The sequence below is a fragment of the Populus alba genome, chromosome 18 (genome assembly GCF_005239225.2).
Source record: "Populus alba chromosome 18, ASM523922v2, whole genome shotgun sequence".
NCBI classification, from domain to species: domain Eukaryota; kingdom Viridiplantae; phylum Streptophyta; class Magnoliopsida; order Malpighiales; family Salicaceae; genus Populus; species Populus alba.
The window spans coordinates 15,693,242-15,713,337 of NC_133301.1; the positions used below are offsets into that span (position 1 = coordinate 15,693,242).

The following is a 20,096-nucleotide window of genomic DNA, read 5'->3' on the forward strand; positions in this document are numbered from 1 at the left end:
TCAATAAAGTTCATCATCCTCATCCCCACCAGAAGAAGTCGCAGCTGGATTTAGACCATCAGCTGATGTTGCCGCCTCCGGAAATTTGAAATCAGAACCAAAACCTCTGGTTTGTTGCAAGGTTTGAGAAAACACCTGATACTTGAGAATATCAGCATCACTCACACTCCTCCTAGCACACCTCATGGACTCTTCAAAGTGAGAAACCTTAATCTCAGTTATCACTTCTTCCATGCTGTCTTCCAGACCCTCGATCTACCTCTTGATATCCTCTTAGATGTGCTCCCTGATAGCATATTTGCAGGCCCTCTGTCAGATTTCTGTGCTTGGCAAGAACTCGAAGGTCAACATCTTCGAGACTGGTGATTTTCTCAAGCAAGCTTTAAAAATCTGTAGGCGAGAACATTCATCTGGCAGAGAGATATAAATTAGCTGATCAAGAGGACCCGGCCTCATGAGTGTAGGGTCGATTGTATCAGGCCTGTTGGTAGCACCAATTACGAAGACGGTTTTCTTGGCTGATAAAGCATCCATCTCAGTTAGGAGTTGGTTCAAAACTCTATCCGCGGCACCAGCAGCATCTCCTACACTGTTTCCTCTTTGAATAGCAATGGAGTCAAGTTCATCGAGAAATAGGACACAAGGAGCAGACTGGCGTGCCTTGTCGAAAACATCCCTTACATTGGCTTCGCTCTCTCCAAACCACATCGTTAGAAGCTCAGGACCCTTGATACTGATGAAATTAGCTTGACATTCATTGGCAATAGCCTTAGCCAGCAATGTTTTGTCACAGCCAGGAGGACCATAGAAAAGAACTCCTTTAGAAGGTGACATGCCAAACTTCTCAGGATGCTCCACCGGATATTGAACAGTCTCTTGAAGCTCCATCTTGACCTTCTCAAGACCACCAATATCCTCCCATCTAAAATTGGGAATTTCCACAATGGTCTCACGAAGAGCAGAAGGATTGCTGGTTCCGAGAGCAATGTTCAAATGCTCATTTGTAACAGCCATGGAATTAAGAATCTCAGCATCAATGGTATCTCTTCCAAATCAATGATGTTCCTCTTTTCCCTAATGCATTGTAGGGCAGATTCACTACAAAGAGACGCAAGATCTGCCCCAATATACCCCTGAGTTCCCTTTGACTAGTTTTTCCAAGAGCTTCATCTTCTTTGTATGGACACGAAGAACCTCAAGGCGACCAGCTTCATCTGGAACACCAATATCTATTTCTCTGTCAAACCTTCCAAACCTCCTCAATGCAGGGTCTAGACCGTTAGGCCTGTTTGTAGCTCCTATCACAATAACATGGGCACGGGCCTTCAGCCCATCCATGAGAGTCAGTAGTTGTGAAACGATTCTTCTTTCTATTCGCCACCAGTTTTCTCACGTTTGGGAGCAATTGAATCAATCTCATCAATAAATATAATTGCCGGGGCATTCTTTTCAGCTTCTTCAAAAGCTTTTCTGAGATTTTGCTCACTCTCTCCTGCCATCCTGGACATGATTTCTGGTCCGTTGATACAAAAGAAGAAAGCCCCAGTTTCATTAGCAATAGCCCTCGCTATCAATATTGTTTTACCAGTTCCAGGAGGACCATAAACCAGAATTCCTTTCGGTGGCTTCACACCAATGGTCTTGAAAAGTTGAGGAAACCTTAATGGCAGTTCAACCATTTCCCTGATCAGTGCCAATTGTTTCCTAGCACCACCATTATCATCGTAGCGAAATCGATCAAGACTTTCCTCATCTTCCCTCTTTACAGCTTCCCCTTCACAGAAGATCTCTGTATCAGGCGCAACCACACAGTACTAAGCAGGATCCGTCTCAGTGACCTTAAACTCCACACTCTTCATTCCTGCTCTGATGAGGTAATGATCTCCTTTCCTGACTGGACGAGAAGAATCCTTAAAGTAAGGCTTCAGGTAGGCATCAAACAGACTACCATTAAGGCCTTCAACTGTGTCATCCAAAGGCAGAATATGAACCCTCTTGCCATACCGCAAATTCGGACATACCTGCACCGAACATATCACCAAGCCTGACCCTTAAGTTTGACCTCACAATCTTATTCATCAAAATCTTGGACTGATCGCAGCTATCATCAGCTAAGGCAGTACAAACTGTACCCCTCCTCTTCTTTCCCTTGATCAACAAGTTATCTCTGCGGAAAATATCAAGTTGCTCCATTAATGTAGCTGGATTGAGTGTGATGACAGAGTTGTCATCGTTAATGGCTTCATCAACAAGAAGCCTGCTGGGTGCCTTCTTGCGATCCATGATTGCAGAACTAAAACCTCTCTTTCTTTTGTTTGTGCCCGCCTGATCTCTCGTAACCCAAAGAGCGAGCAAATCTTTTTGAATGAACAATAATGTCGATACCACTGTGTTTATAAACAAGTCTCTAGTCCCTTTTACGTACGCGTTGTTTATGGAATCAGACAAGTGCTCGGATTTTATAGAAATTATATCTGATTTAGGTTTCCGCTTCTATTCGGTTTCAAGCCCTATATGTTTCTTGTTAGAATTAGGATTTCAAACAAAATTTTAAAACCTGACTTGGGCTAACATATAGATATTTTCAGGGCTTAGCCGATTTTTTTTTCCTATTTTTTTATAACCTGGTCTGGGTCAAGTTTTCAGCCAGTTATATCCCGGTCGATCTATCATGTCAATCTAGATTTTAAAACAATTATCCTTTTTTTTTTCTTTTTGCTTATTAAGATTTTTTTTTAAAGAAAAAATAAGTAGGCCATAATATAATTATTGTCTGAGGAGTTTCAATTAATATAATCCATGGGGCTGTAGGACATTAACAGTTCCATAATTTCACCATTGAAAGGAAAAAATAGAAACGTAATACCTCAATTAATAGTTGGGAAATTGACAAGGAGGGAAATATATTCATATTTTTTACATTGATTTATGAGGTCGAGGACCTCGTATATTTTGCATAGCATACAGGTTCGTCCTCATCAAAATAATTTCTTAATCCAATATCTATTTTAAAATAATAAATATTTTTATTGTTTTTTTTACTCAAGTACTGAACTTACCAGTAATTTGATTTTGAAAGAAATCATATCAATGACAGGTGTTTAAGCATTCAAAATACTTTTATATTTCAAAACTTGACAATATAAAAGGTTACAGAATTTAATTTGAGGAAACGAAAGTCAGCGTAGGAAATATATTTTCTTTTTTTATATATATATAAAAAAAAGAACATTTGAAGCTGAAACCATAATCAATTTCGTCATTAAATTTTTTAAATGAAAAAACTACAAAACAAGTTTTCTTGAATTTTTCCAACTTTTCTGGTCACATATTTTACTTCTTATTTTATTTTATATTTTAATTTAATTAGTAGAAAAAAAAAGAAAGAAAAAAAAGATAACAAAGAGAAGGAAAACAAACGAAAAAAAAAAAGATTAAAAAGAAAAAAAAAGGAGAAAGATAATGAAAATAAAAGAAGAAAATAAAAGCAAGAGATGGAAGCCCAGATTCACATCACCTAACTAGAGTCTGAATTCATCTTTTATATTGTCAAGTTTTGAAATAGCATAGCATTTCAAGCATAACAAAAAAAAAAAAATCAAGCAAAATAGAGGGATACATGCACGTGCGCACATCCTAGTATTAGTAAAATATATACATGTATATATAATTTTTTCATTTAATATATAAATATACCTCAAATATATACAAATCTTTTATTTTATATTGAATAATAAATATTTAAAATACTATAAATAAAATATAAATATATAAGTTTTTTATTTGATAAATAATAAACATAATATATATATATATAATAGAAACTCAACCCCTAAATACTAATAGCTATAGCTCGATAGCAGACTCCAATTATGTGGAATTAGAAAGTCCTGCCATTACATATATATGGCAGTCCATTATATTTTGATAACAAGGCATGACGAAAACAAAACAAAAAAAACTATTAGGGTGTGCTATCATCAATGAGCAATTGTCATCTTACGGAGTTGAAATTCTATATTTTTAAAAATAAGATTCCGTATGGAAGCAGGCTGCTACCTGGATAAGAGGTTCAGAATACATTGCAACTCGAACATGACTCCGAGGCTTTCTATAAATGGAATCAATCTAGAGGAGTTGAACATCTCTGTTGATGAAGGCACAATTCACGTCAAATTTCCGATTTTCTATTCAAGTAATTGTCGAGGCAAAGAAAGCAATCCAGTTATTGTGAATTTGGAAGGAAGCCCTTTTGTCTACTCAGAAAAATGGAACAGTTAACAACATTGTCTTGATGACCCAAAATGACTCAATCTATGGTGGGTGCATGTCTATTTGCGATGAGAGCAGCAACTCTGCTAGAAATCATGCGAGTTGCAATGGCATCAACTGCTGCCAGATGAGAATCCCGTCGCATCTAATGTCTTTCAATGCAGTATTCAAGGATCTTGACGGTGGTCAAGGTAGAGGCAGGGATCAATGCAAGCATGCCTATTTAGTAGCTAGAGCAAAGATGGTTCCATGATAGGCTCAATAGTAGTCTTGAGACCCCTTACTCGGTGACAGATATGGACTCTGTGTCTGTGGTGCTGGACTGGATGATAGATTTATTGGATATTTGAATCTGTAGAAAGGAATGGATCATTAGCAGATAATAAAACATATCATTGTCATGTTAACAATTACGATAACATTTAAAGCAAACAGAAATCCTTATCTTCCTGCTGCTTGTCCAGGTAAACTTTCTCTCTGTCACGAAAATGGAAGCCTTGTAAATAGAATTCAGGGGCTTCCATTTTTGTTCCATTTTCTTCTTACTGAAAACAAATTATTACTGGATTACTTGGAGCTAATATCTGTTTCTTTGTCTATATATATGGATATATTCAGATATCAAGCAATCAGAAATTTTGTGGGGGTATAGGATTTTCTTAATTATGCTTAGCATGATTTTTTAATCATTTTGATGGTAGCTGATCAAAGTCTGTGAGTAGTGATCAAAGCCACCTAATTCATTATCAGAATTCGAAACACTTCAAAGATAATAAAGAAAATGAATCATAAACATTGTTGATGTTGAGTGTAAAACAAATCTGTCAAGCCCATCTCACCTTGGGCTGGGCTGGTCTGGGCTACGATCACCTTTCCTGATCCAGGCCCAGGCGAGGTGAAACTCCCCATGCATGAGCGAGACTCGCCCCGGCCTGCCCTGTGTATATTCTTTCTTCCTATTTTTTTACACATTTATTTTATAAAATTATATAAACCATTCACCAGTACTTTTTTCTACCGCTTACGCACTACAATAATAATATCTCTCCCTTTATTATTAACCTGATAAAGCATCACTCTACATAGTAAACTACACCATTCACCGTGTGTTATTCACGGTCCATTTTCTTAGAAAGAACTTGAATCCCATCAAGGTAAGGGGGATTTTAGGGTTGTTTGGAACTGCCTTATGTTTCTCTAAATTAAAAAAAAAAGTTGTTCAAAATTAATAACTTTTATGTTTTTTTATGGCTATAGTTAAAAGTAATTTTTTAAATAAATAAAAAAATATTATTTCAATATATTTTTAAATAAAACATATTTTAAAAAATAATTGTTATTACACTTATAAATACTCTTTAATGATTGTTAGTCAGCTCACTCTCCACTAAACATAGAACTCACTTAAGGAAAGAAAACACACCGATCTTTTTGCAAAAAAAAAAAATTATTATTTTTATCTTCTTGAATTATTTTATTTACTTGTCATTGGAAAGACTTCAAAAACTAATTAAATATAAAAATATCTCTCAATGAAAGATTTATTTTACAGAATCAACACAACACGGACTCAAAACTTATTAATAAAGAAAAGTCCATTTCCATGTAAAGATTTTGGTTCAATATTTGTTTTATTTTTTTTCCTTTTTTATTTTTCTTTTTGACATTGAATATGAATTTGATATTTATACATTTAATGTTATTTTGTAATTGATTGAAACTTTGAAATGATTTTTATTTTAAAATAAAATGATGAAAAGACTCTATCAAAATATTAATAAATATAGAAGATCTAAATTATGAAAAAAAATATGTTAAAAAACCAAAAATCATATTAAGAAAAAAAAGAAATATATCATGTTGTAGCATTTAATTTATGTTATGAAATAGAAAAGATAAATACAAATGGGATAAGAATATACTTTATAGCAAGGACGGAGATAAAAACCATAAATTATATGATTTTTATCCCTCCAAAAAGGAGGAATTGATGGAATATGGGCCGAGGACAACATTTATTATTATAAAAAAAAACTGTGCATTTTTTTTCTGTTAATTTGAATATATGAGATATCTTCTAAATAACTTTCACATCACTTAAAATTAAATCTTTCCGATGATAAAAAAATTCAAGTAATTTGGGATGAAGTTTTATATATATTTTGGATAATTCGTTAATCTTTTGATATTAATAATCTAATTTATTTATTTTAATTAAGGTGATTAGAGAAGGATGTTGAATACCTGCAAAAAAATTTGTTTGGTTAATTTAAGAACTCTCTAATAATTAAGTCAGTGAGTTTTTGAGAGAAAATACAATAATATTACAAGAAAACGCTCTGAAAATAATTATGCAGTAGAGAATAAAAATTTCAAATCTTTTTTTGTTAAAAGATTTATGGTCTATTTATAGTATATAAGTCTTTTTTATGAAAAAGAGAGGCTAAAATATAATATTACCCTAATGATTTTAAGGAAAAAAATATCATTTACATATATATTAATATTGATAGAAAATATTTCTAATATAAGTATTAATGAGAAAAAATATTTCTGATATATGTATTAATATTGATGGAATTATAGCGGACACTAAGAGAACTTTTACATAGTATCCTTTACTCAATAATAATATAAATGAAAATATAGTGGACTCCAGAATAATTTTATATAACTAAGGGTGTAAAAAGAATATAAACTAAAATGTAGTTGTGTCCACGGAATTAGATCATTCCTTTAATTAAACCCATAAAAAATGTTTTTTTGAGGGTGTTTTTAGACCCATTAAATCTAGATTTACCACTTCTATTTTAAAAAATTAAAAGACATACCTCGCACACCAGTTTATTACAATTAAAAAAAGTTTAATATGATCATGGCTTTTCTATTATCTTCACTCTTCGGGACCCGATATTTTTGTCCACTTCATTAAAGAATTGCCATTGCTCGAGCTTAGGATATGGCATTTGGAAAATGACAGCAAGGGAGATGGTAGAGTTAGATCATGGCCTCATGGGATGCTCTGTCCTTGTGTTCATTGCGCGGGCCATACCCAATCTCTTTCCATAAAAGAAATACAAGGATGTTAGCGTGCACAGATGGGCTTTAATGGCGCTCTTGTTTTCAAGTGCTCAAGAGCATTATGCTTTTGGGACACGGGATGATGACTCTCTGTTAATACGTAACGACTTCAACAGCTGTTTCTAATTACGGGCAACTAGAACACACAATTACAAAAAAAAAGGAGGAAAGTGCTACAAGTCTAAAACCAATACCACAAGCATATTTAAGTTTGACATACTTTCAATATGTATGTAGGAGTGGTTTTTCATCTAGTGATGAAGGAGCACCAATATCGAAGCTGGAAATTGTTGAGGCAGAAGTAACATCCCAAGGTGCTCCCATCACTTCTTTTCTGTCATATTCACTCTCTTGTTGGACGGTCAAGTTTTCGGATTTTTTAATCCTCTCCAACACCATCGTGACTTCTTTCATCGTAGGCCTTTCTTTCCCATTTAACCTCAAGCAGCTCCTAGCCAAGCTAGCAACCATCAACACATCCTCTCTTTCCCCTTGCTTCACAACCTGAGGATCAAGAATATCAAACAGGCAGTTGCTCTCCATGGCCATTATGAAATATGTGGCTAAACTTCTGCCTTGTTCTTCTGATCTTTTGAACGAGATTGCCTTCTGCCCAGTAAGTAGCTCAACAAGAACCACACCAAAGCTATAGACATCACTCTTGTCTGTGAATTGGCTTGATTGGAAGTACTCTGGATCCAAGTACCCAAAGGTGCCTTGTACTTGAGTAGTGACATGAGTCTGGTCGATGCTTACGGACCTTGAAGTCCCAAAATCTGCAACTTTGGCTCTATACTTCTCATCAAGCAGGATGTTTGTAGACTTGATGTCTCTATGAAAAATGGGGAGGGAGGCTGCTGAATGTAGATAGAAAAGTGCCCCTGCTACCTCTGCTGCAATCCTTAAGCGCATTTCCCAAGTTAAAGGGAATTCCTCATTAGGGTCATGGAGAAACTGGTAAAGGGTCCCATTGGGAATGAATTCGTAGACTAACAATGGAAGTTCAGTCTCTAAACAACAACCCAAAAGCTTAACCACATTTCTATGGTTAATTTGGGATAGAAGGACGACCTCGTTGATAAATTGTCTGAGATTCCCTTCATCAATTACTTTGGATTTCTTGACTGCAACGATTTTTCCATCCGCCAACATCCCTTTGTAAACTGTTCCTTGGCCTCCCTGGCCCAGCGTTCTATTCACATTGTAATGATCAGTGGCCTTGTCTAATTCTTTCGAAGGAAACATTTTGATTTTCTCAACACTGACTTCACCTGAAGATAGTTGTTCTTGCAGTAAAAGACCACCATTCCTCTTAAAGTACTTTTTCTTTAGTTTTTCACTCCTCTTTCTCTTGAATACTTTGTACAACCACCATAAACCAATGAGTAGAAAAAGTGCTCCAAATCCCACTCCAACACCTGCACAAGTCAACCAATTGCATTCAATTCTTTTTTTAGAGCTGAACTCAGAAAAACAAATTCTGTATGTTTGCTTGAGTAATGGTGCAGTATCCGCAATTATTTGATGCTGCTGGGATAGGATTGGTGATTTTGGGGCTGTACAGCTGCAGCAAGGGTCTAGATTTTATCCCTAACTTCCATTTTGCAGATTGTCTTTACTACTTATCCAGGCAACAGAGAACATCAATTGAATTTCCTTCTTGCTTCCTCTAGCTCATTGTTTTTCCTGTACCGCTTTGATCAGTGGAGGATCTTGCATAAAATTTCCATCAATTCTACATTGTTAAGCGCAGTGTTGTAGTTTGTCTCCATATTCTACTTTATTCATGTCAGTTTTGAAAGGAGAATTTAATTCTTAAAAAACAGTAAGTTAAATTTTAATTTCTTTTTATAATTTTGATTGTCTGGTTTACTAAGTGTAAAATCTTATTTTTAATCTTATGTGAAGAAAAAAATTATTACAAGCATATTTCAAGAGAGTGTACTTTTTTACTTGAAACTAATTATTCATACATTTTTTCAAGAAAGCATTATTCATACTTGGGAAAGAAGAAAATTGTGAAACAAAGATCTAATTACAAATAAAATTTGATTGAAAAGAAGGGCACAAAATTGAATACTTTAGAAGGCTAAATTGTACGATCAATCTCCCTGAGTAATTGGTTATGGCATCAACAAAAAAATTTTCATGTCATTGGTTCAAAAAATCATAAGTGAAAATATTTTTAGTATTTTAATGGTTCATGGATTTTGTTTTTATTTTTCTTCTTATATCTGTTTTTTTTTTTCAAAGTGAATATTAAAAAATAATTAATAGAATATTATAAGTAATTATTTTTTTGTATTATAAAATTTGTCGCATATATACACATGTGTCACACGATAATTAATTAATTAATTATTACTAGTTATAGGAGCATAAACGTATATACTACTTGAAAAAAAAAAAAAAATCGTAAGGGAGGCTGCTGTCTTCTCTCTGATCTCTCTTAGAGGATCAACCATTGAATCTGATTTTTTCTTCGAGCTTATAAAATCGTCAATTATGACATTTGTAGCACTATCATGAGACAAGTCAACAACACAGTTTTCCTCTAAGCAAACATTACAATGCCAGTCAATTGTTTTCTTGACCCATTTAAAGTGTGACATAATCTATAGTCATTTCTATCATGATGATGTAGAGTGAAAATGCAACATACCTATGCCTGCCATTTTAGCTTTGATTTTACGCCGGTAATTGTCGTATGCTCTACCCGCTGCAACACATGAAGAAACCACAGAGTTGATGGATCAGGGAACCATACAATGGTAAACCATGCCAGAAGAATCTATAGAGTAGGAATTGTAACCAGGAGTTTACCTTCACAAATACCATAACGATAAGGATTTCCTTCGAAGCCTGGTCTGCAAGAGCATTGAACGGTGGAGCTCTGGTTGGTTGAATTAATGGAAGGATTCAGAAACTGACACGTAGAAGAATAACTTGAATTATGGAATGATCCATTCTTGACAAGTGATTCAAATACCCTTTCGTCTATCCCCCAATCCAGCACTACGGGAACAGAGTCCCTATGTCTCATGTCATAAGGGTCAGAGTCCCCTCCGACGTCAGAATAATAGCTCCCGTAGTTGATCCAACTTTGGGCAACTAAATAGGCATATCTGCATTGCTTTTCCCCACTGCTTCCTTTTCCATCGTCTAACCCCTTCATGGTTACATTAAAAACCTTGAGAAATGAAGGAATCGTGGTCTGGCAACAGTCGGTCCCACTGCAGCTAGCCATCATGCTATCACGGTTTTTGTCACAAATTGACACACACACACCAATAGTAGATTGATTTTGGTTCATCAAGGCAAGATTGCCACAACCCCTTGCAATGAAGTAATTCTCGGAGGAGAAAACAAAAGGGCTTCCTTCCAAGTCAACGACTGTGTTTCTATCTTTGCCTCCACAATTTGCAGAAACAACTGGAAACATGACCCCAATCGTACTGCGACGAACAGAGATGTCTCTCACCTCCAGTTTAGTGCCGTCTACTGTAAGTTTAGGAACTCCACTACTGGAGTTGCAGAGTATTTTGAACCTTTCGTCTAGGTAACTTCCTTCTTCCATTCCAAAGGGATATGGAATACAAATGTTTCCACAAGAAGATGGACATCGCATTTCAACCTGTGATACTGCAGTACGCAATGACCAGAACAACAGGATGACCTGAAATACTGTTAACTCAACAGCTGCCATATTCTTTTTCTTCTTCTTTCAGACAGTAGCTTTTTAGAAGAGAGAAGCTATAAAACGGGCTCTTACTTGGCAAGTAACCCAGCCATATGTTAAGTTATCCAAGATCTTCTTCTTCTTTCTACTAATTTTCTTTGTTTGTTCTTTTCCTTTCGCCTTCCATGAGTAGAAAGTTAAAAACCAAAGTCTTTAGAACCACACAAAGAATTAAGCAGCCAGACTTGACCGAGTCAGTCAATTACACTATCCTATACTATAGTGGGTTATAATTGCATCAACGGTCTAGTTTTGCCAATGGGACTCCATCTCCTCTTGAAGCCACACTCCCACTTTTATTAGAGGTTGCAGGTTCAATTCCTCGAAAGGGAAGTCAATCTCAATTGCTAAAGCACAAAAACAAATAAAAAAAAAATCATTTTCTTTGTTTATTAATTTGAACTTGAAATATTTATTAAAGGTTCTTCAACATTAAATTTTCTAGCTATTTCCTAAAGTATAATATATATATATATATATATATATATAAAAGAGTAATCAAATTAAAAAATCTACAAATATTTAATGCTAACACAATCCTGCACAAATCTAAACCACACATTTTTCTACTTTGAGACGGTAGCTTTTTAGCAGAGAGAAGGAACATAAACGGGCTTTCACATGGAAAGTAATTAACCCAGCCATATGTTAAGCTGTCCAATCTATATATTAAGTTATCCAATCATTTACCCCTAATTATCAAACATACCCTAACATCATATATCATGCTATCAAGTTAAATCTTGACATTACATTTCTTTCTAATCAACAGATCTTCTCTGATCACTTATAAGGTTCCATCCACTTGATGTTAGGGGCTCCACAGTCATTATCTCCATTAGTCTATTTGTTAATGTTTTTCTTCAACTTGTGGAACGACGTGCATGTTCCTCCACCTACTTGTTTAACAGCTTAATTTGATTTTTCTTGATTGACATATGGCTGCGTTTCTTTCCATTCTGAACTTGTCGAAGATATGATAGAAGAGACAAGAAATCACCTTCTATATATAATCAAAGCTTGATTGCAGGGCTTATTCGTGATTCCACAGTGATTTGGCCCTACCAATTTTATTTTTTTTTCTCTCCTCTTAAAAATTTACTTCTGGCTATTCAAATTTACAAATCAGCTCTTTACTTTTTTTTTTCTTTGGATTTTTTATTCCTCTTTTTTTTATTTGTTTTATTTTAATTTATTTCTAAAATTGAAAATTTTTTAATTTGATCCTCCTTCAATGTTTTAATATTTTATTCATATTTTTTTGATTTTTTTTATTTGAAATAAATTTTTAAATTGATTTTTTTTCGATTTCACTTTTTTTTATATTTTTTTTAGATTTGATGCTCATTTTTTTTATTGTTATTTTGGTGGCGAATAACAATTGATTTCTGCACCAACTTCTGGAGAACCACAGTGTTCTTCTGTGGCATGTCATGGTCAAGTGAATTCCATTGGTTTGATATCTACGATGCTTCCAGGGATCCTTATTGTGGCGACTGCAATTGGACAATACAAGCAACTGGGCCATGCGTGGATTATTATAAATATATTTGGAAGGAATTTGTATGTTATCCTTGGAATAAGAAGGCATATCTTCATTAAAGTGCGAGCTAGCTCTCTATATATCTCATCTCCTTTGTATAATTTGCTAGCTGCATAAAATGGAGGCAACAAAAAAATAAGTGTACCATGTATTAATAATGAATTTGTCCGCCCATTAGAGTGTTTTCTTTTCATTATTTAGATAATGTTTTAAGAAATAACATTATTTTGGTTGTGATCATCAGGATTTACCATTGCTTATAAAATTCAGAGAGTATATTTAATGCCGTTTGTTACAGAATATAATATTATAAGTTATTTTGGGTACGTCTTGCCTAGATTTTTAGATTTATTTTCAACACAAATACCAATGTTATTAAACTGATTTGATTTGGTAATTCAATGTTATAAAACCTGATTTGATTTGGTGATTCATTCATTCAAAACTTGATTTAATTTAAATTTTATTTTGAATTGAATAGAAATTAACCTAGTCATTCCTTTTATCATATCTTATCGCCTTGATAAAAAACTAAACTTGATTTAATTTTAAAAAAATAATATAAAATGATACATAGATAACTAGGTATTTTTAAGAAATTAGCCCAATTCTCTTTTGATTAAATATGTGAAGGTGGTGACACTCCCATTTCACTGTTCTTTCTGTTCTCTATAGTATTATGCCATGAGTGCACCAGAGATTTTATGAAGATGATAAGATGTAAGTGATACATAATTAATTAATCAAATTATTACACCACAAAAAACTTTTGACAGGTTAAAAGTGATAAGAATTCGACGGGTAGTTAGAGTAAGAAGCATAATTTATGAGAAAACTAAAATAGATTAGATTAGTGAATAATTTATAAAGCATTGATTAATACAAAATATCGTGTTTCAATAAAGAGAAAGCTTGATGATAACTTGTAGAATTCACAAACACGTACGATCCTGCCAAAACATTATTATTTTTATTTTTGGAAAGATGATTTTGATATATAATTTTCTATAAAATTAGCATATCGCTCAATATTATCCTGCCAAAACAGCTAGCCAGATGCATGAACCAATTTAATAGTAATTATCACTATATAATTCATTGTAGCCAAGTGCAGTTTTGGCTAAATATACAAGGAAGAAACCCTTGAAACGGCACAACCATTCGCTAGCTATATAACACGAAGAGCCACCATATACTAAAGCCTATAAGTAAGTTGGATTTGCACGAATACTAAAAAACAATCCAAACTAAACAGATCAAAATCTTCTTACAGACATGATTTCTTTCTCCAGCCATTCCGCCCTACTGATATTATTGTCTCTGTTGCTGCTGATCATAGCTACGTGTGATGCTGCAGGTTGTCTATGGAAACCAACACGTTTGAATATCAATAATGACTTAGGCCCAGGCTTGGACCTTACAATCCATTGCAAATCCAAAAAACAACGATCTTGGGCAGCACGTAGTCCCTTTTGGTGGCGAATATACAATTGATTTTTGCTCCAACTTTTGGAGAAGCACACTGTTCTTCTGTGGCGTGTCATGGTCAGGAAAATTCCATTGGTTTGACGTCTACGATGCTTCCAGGGATTCTAGTCGCTGTGGAAATTGCAAGTGGACAATACATGCAACTGGGCCATGCATGGATTATTATAATTATTATACAAAGGAATTTGTATGTTATCCTTGGAATGACAAGGCATATCTCCAGTAAAGCGCTAGTTATATAGCTCTATATATCTCCTGTGTTCACTTTACTAGCTGCATAAAGCGGAGACCACAACAAAAATAAGTTTACTATATATTATTGAGTTTCTCCACTCATTAGCAGTGTTTTCTTTTCATGATTTACATGTTCTTTTCAAGGAATAACACTATTTTGGTTGTGATAATCATGATTTGCCGTTGATTACAAAGTTTAGATCAGACGTATAATATTTGTTGTAGTTGTGCGATAGAATATAATTAGTCAATATAATAATATCCGTGTTACGATAAGCAATGTTTATGTGGCAACGCGTTTCAACAACAAAAACTGCTTTGTTAAACAATATTGTACTACTACTTATCGGAAGGAAAAACATTATTTTAGCTGTGACCATCATGATTCACCGTTGCTTATAATAAAATCCAGAGACTCCACATATATATTTGATAGCCATAATCATTAGATTAATGAAGTTTAGGGAAGCAAGAGTAGCCATCCTGATGAGAAGGATTAACGAGGTAGGCAAAGGACGATGGATTAATTATGATAAAGGGGGACCACTTATTAGTCGTTAATTATTTAAATAAGTTCTCAATTAAGTCACCGAACTATTAATTTTATCATCATTTGGTGATCCCTAATCTATATACTTTCCACTTACTAGTTGTTAATTATCATTGTTAACATGGTTCTCCCGATTAGATTTTAATTAAGTCCCCGAACTATTAATTTTATCATCATTTGATGATCCCTATTCTATATACTGCATGTCCACTTATTAGTTGTTAATTATCATTGTTAACATGGTTCTCCCGATTAGATTTTTAATAACCCAGATGAATTAATCAAATCGGCCTAAACTTTATCGGGTTAATATAAAAAAAAAAAAAAAAAAAAAAAAAAAAAAAAAAACCAACATCATTTTAATAAAAAATAATTAACTTCGGTGATCTAGTAACTCTGCTCTTCTCTATAACAGTACCCCCAAATCAAGTCCCATAATTATGGCTATCACTGTGCATAAGCAAAAGTTAAAGTATAAAATTGCTTAAATATGAAAATCTGTTTAAAATTATTCATGACAACTACGATGATGCTAGAACGCAGAAAAGAACAGAAATTAAGAGATTTATTATGAATACAGAGTACCGTTCAATTGTTTTTCAAATTCGAGGAACCAAGATTTCATTTGTAAGAAATACAATATATACAAGTATAGTTAAGATATAATTAATAGTTAATGACAGACAAATTACAAGGAAAAGGACAGCTGTTAGGCCTGTGTATCTAGTATGGAATCTTAATCACACAAATACATAGATTTAATCATCCTTTCTTGATTATGGAAGGTCTCTCTAATCCAAAACGTGTTCACGTAATAAAATACTTAAATTAATTGCCATGTATATCGTCCTCAATTAATCGTCCTAGCTTGTAGGCAACAACAAAGCATGCATGCATGTATGGCAAGAAGCAATAAATAGAAATTAAAACATCAGAATTGAATGTCACTACGTTGTTCTTCGATGTTGCTAACACGGATCATCAGATCCCAAATCACAGTTGGAAAATATAGGAGAAAAAGGGTCTTACATGTTCACCATGCATTTAGGCAGCCTATAAATAAGAGGCACGCGTTAAAAAAAATCAAAATCAAGATATATATTATACAAAAGAAAAACTCTTAATATCATACAAGCATGAATCCCTTATTCACAAGGCATTTCATTCTGCTAATATCATCTTTGTTACTGGTCTTTACTACTACTTGTGATGCATTTTGTTTTCTTCGAACAAGTGTAAATTTGAAGATCACAAACCAGTTGGGTTCAGGCCTGGACCTCGCCATCCACTGCAAATCGAAAGATGAAGACCTTGGCGTGCACGTAGTCCCTTTTGATGGCTATTACACACTGAGTTTTTGTTCCAATGCTTGGGGAACTACACAATACTTCTGCGGCATGACATGGTCTGGTAAACTCCATTGGTTTGATTTCTTCATCGCTAGAAGGGACTCTTTTCGCTGCGGTAACTGCACTTGGAGAATACTTCCAAGAGGCCCTTGTATGACTTACAATATTGGCGAGTTAAGAGAGTACAAATGTTACCATTGGAATGGCGATCAGGTACTTTAGAAATCTCGTAGCATAAAATAGAGTTCAATTTATGTACTCTCCTATACTCCCATGTATTTGACTCAGTGAATAAATTTATTTTTCTTGTTTTTGCCTTCTAATTAGCAGTTTTATTTGCCATTGTAAGAATTAATCTCCTCTAGGCCATGACTAATTAAGTTCCTAAAAGTACAAATTAAATCAAACTAATTAAACGTTTAGCCCCTCAAAAACATGGCCTCCAAAATTAATTAATACATAAGCAAGCAATCGAGTAATGATAATATTATTATGGAATTCATTTATTGAAAAACATCAATCAAGTAATGTATTTTTGACTTTCCAACTTTGAAATACAAGGAGCCTGAGAGGAAAAGGTGTTACCATCAATTTGGAAATATTACACGCAGTTCCAAATCAATATTTTTAGGGGGGTTTTTTCAACGTTAAGGCAATATTTGGTTATTTTCTTGAAATAAAAACAATATTTAGACAATTAAAACAGAGAGAACATATATATCCTCTCTTTTATATATGTTTGAAAAAAATCATTAGTTTTTCCATTCAAACATGTTTTCGTGGTTGATGGGTAATAAATTTATCTGATATTATGGTAGATTTTATTTTTATGGTTTGATAATTTATAATTAAAAAAATTTATAAATTATGATTTTTTTTATAATTAAAGTTTTTAATAAAATTTTAAATGAGATCTTTGTAAGATTCTAGTAGTATATATTGATTAGCTAAATATTTTTAAGACTATAATTAAAAATAAAATGTAATTTTACTCACAATTCATACAAACATGGTATAAATGTTTTTAATTAGACGAATTTCCATAGGAAATAGGCTCCAACCTTCTTTGCTTGCCTGTTTCATTCAAATGGAAAACCATTACTTCATTCTACTTTTTATTTTGTTTCAAATTAAAAAGTATTATTTTTTATTTAATTTTAGTTTGAATCACAATTTTAACTGGTTAGGGTATTTTTAAGAGTACTGTTGTATTTTAAAATATTTTTTTATTTAAAAATATATAAAAAATAATTTTTTGAATTTTTAAAATCTATCTTTAATATTAACTATTAAAAAATACATAAAAATAATAATTTAAAAAATATAAATATAATTTTTTAAAAAAAATATGGTTGAATCTCGAAGCAAACAGGGCTTAGATCAACGATGTTGAATCGGTTTTGAGTTTGAAACTTGGATCATCATTATAAGGGTCAGATCTTTAGTCACGGAAATAGAAAACGATTCTATGGTGGTGCCACCGTCCACGTAACTTTTCTGGTGACAATAGCCAAACACAAGTGAGGTGCTAATAGGAATCGACAGGTGGAACAACAAGACCCATCTCTTTCCCTATCCTATTAATGGTGACCTAAATTCGATTATTATAATTAAATTTTTGAGAAAATATGTCCTTTTCCTTTCTATTTTTTCAAACTTTTGTAAAAGAAGGAGGAAAATAAATAAGAAGTTTGGACTAAAAATTCAAAGCTGAATTGATGTGGAGGATATATAATTATTAGAATTAAATTTAATTATGGACTCAAATTTTAAGAGCGTATTTGGTGGTAGCGGTCGCTTTTCAAATAACTTTTCGTGTCAATATACATGCCAATGATATTTTTTTTATTTTTTTAAAAATTATTTTTGACATCAACACATCAAAACGATTCAAAAAGTATAAAGCGTATTAAATTTTAATAAAATTTTTTTTTTTAATTTGTTGGGAACACGGTTTGCACCGTGTTCCCAAACATGCTCTTAAATGCTTTGAATTTTATTTTATCAGCATCTTGGTTTTTTTCGTTGGCTCCTTGTGCTTTATATGCTTTTCTATTATATTTATTATTATTATTATTTTAAAAACTTTCCTCCACAAAAAATAATTAGAATATATATCATTTATTCAGTATATTTTAATTACATCTCCTTGCTATTAATTGATCCAATATTATCCTTGATCCATTGATATAGTTAATCTCTCCACTTGTATTCGGCATTCTAAATTATAATTCCAATCATTTGCTGACGTTATCATCCTTTTGGCTTTCAATTATTTTTCTTTAAAAAGCCTTCATTAAATAAACAATTAAATCTATTATTTATTAATGGTAAATGCATAAATTATATTGCTTGTCTCAAATTAGAGATGATAATTTAATTCAAATTTAATGGATACCAACCCCAACCAACTCAAATAAATAAGGCTTTTTTTAATAGATATCTAACTTTAAAAATACTATAAAATTCAACCTCAAAGCTAACTCAACATACACACGTATTATATTTATAATTTTATCATTAAATATATATTCACATATTTCAAATATATATTATTATTTTATTTTCATGTTGAATAATAAATAATAATTAGATGATAGATAGATATATAGATATTTGAAATCTAATAAATAAAATATAAATATTAAAAAAAATTTTTCACTTGACAAATAATTAATAGGATATAATATAGAAAAGTGGACCCATAGATATCTATTGTCACATCCTTATCTAAAATCACCTAAGTAACTACCCAGACTATTCTAAGAATTCAAAGAGAGTTTTTTTATGGATAAATTTTTATTTTTAGATTAATAGTTTAAAATAGGTATATATAATTTTTTAAATTAACGTGGGTGTCTAGGTTTACACGCATTTTGACTAATCTCATAGATCCTGAAGTTAACGACCATGTAAGCTTTCAATAACTATTACATGAGCAGCCAATTCATAAATTTTCGTTGCTTGTGCCATATGCTTACTTTAAGCTATAACTTAATTTATAATTAATGTTGTGATTGCCATTTTTAGAGTGTCGTTGGATATACAAGGCGTGGCATTGGTACACAGTCTTCCTCCCTACATGTTGCAATCATGCAAGAGTTTTATTTGACAATATCGAGAGCAGCATGTATTTTTTTACCCTTCTTCTTGCCACAAAATTATTTTTTGGAGGAGTATTTTATATTATTTTATTTATTTATCCAATGCAATGATGCACTCTATTATTATTTCTTTGTTAATGAAGTATTTTCTCTTTATTATTTTCGTCCAAAAAAAACACAAAAAATGTAACATGATAATAGCTAAAACTTATAATAAATTTTCAATTAAAGAAAAATTATTATCCATTTTTAACCTAATCTACAACAAAACTTTGACAAATCTCTCCTTTTTTTTCAATAAATGGTAGAAATTGAAATATATAATATGCACATGTAATTTAGCGCGTAAAACTAATAATGACAAGGAGGAGAGGTTGAAATGATTTTGAGAAATCAATGACAAAATTTGGAGCATATGAAGAACCAAAACGAAATACACTTAAACAATAAATGACATATATGCATCTCATTTCCTCACTCCAAAATACTATATTCAAGGCCTTAATCATAGGTGAATTTAAAACAACTTAATTAAAAATAAATATTGTTTTGGGGATTTTCATTTTATTTTGTTTAATTCAACTAATTATTTTTATTTTAAAATATATTAAAAAAATAATTTTTTAAAATGAATAATTTTTAATATCTTTACATTAAAAACAATATAAAATATTTAATTTAAAACAAAACAATTTTTTTTTTTTTTTTTATAAAAAAAAACCAAAGCTTGAGGCTG

At 32.4% G+C, this 20,096-nt stretch overlaps 1 protein-coding gene and 1 pseudogene across 1 annotated transcript; both read right to left on the minus strand.

The window, feature by feature from the left end:
- Positions 1-4,796, minus strand: LOC118029083 (cell division cycle protein 48 homolog pseudogene; annotated as a pseudogene).
- A 2,650-nt stretch (positions 4,797-7,446) lies between these two features.
- On the minus strand, positions 7,447-11,202 carry LOC118029066 (wall-associated receptor kinase-like 9). The gene is made up of 3 exons (XM_035032873.2): positions 10,177-11,202; positions 10,016-10,072; positions 7,447-8,771 (listed from the first exon to the last, which is right to left on the minus strand). Exons 1-3 carry the CDS (start codon positions 11,057-11,059, stop codon positions 7,576-7,578), a joined length of 2,136 nt encoding a protein of 711 aa, XP_034888764.1. The 5' UTR covers positions 11,060-11,202; the 3' UTR covers positions 7,447-7,575.
- Between the last annotated feature and the right edge of the window lie 8,894 nt (positions 11,203-20,096).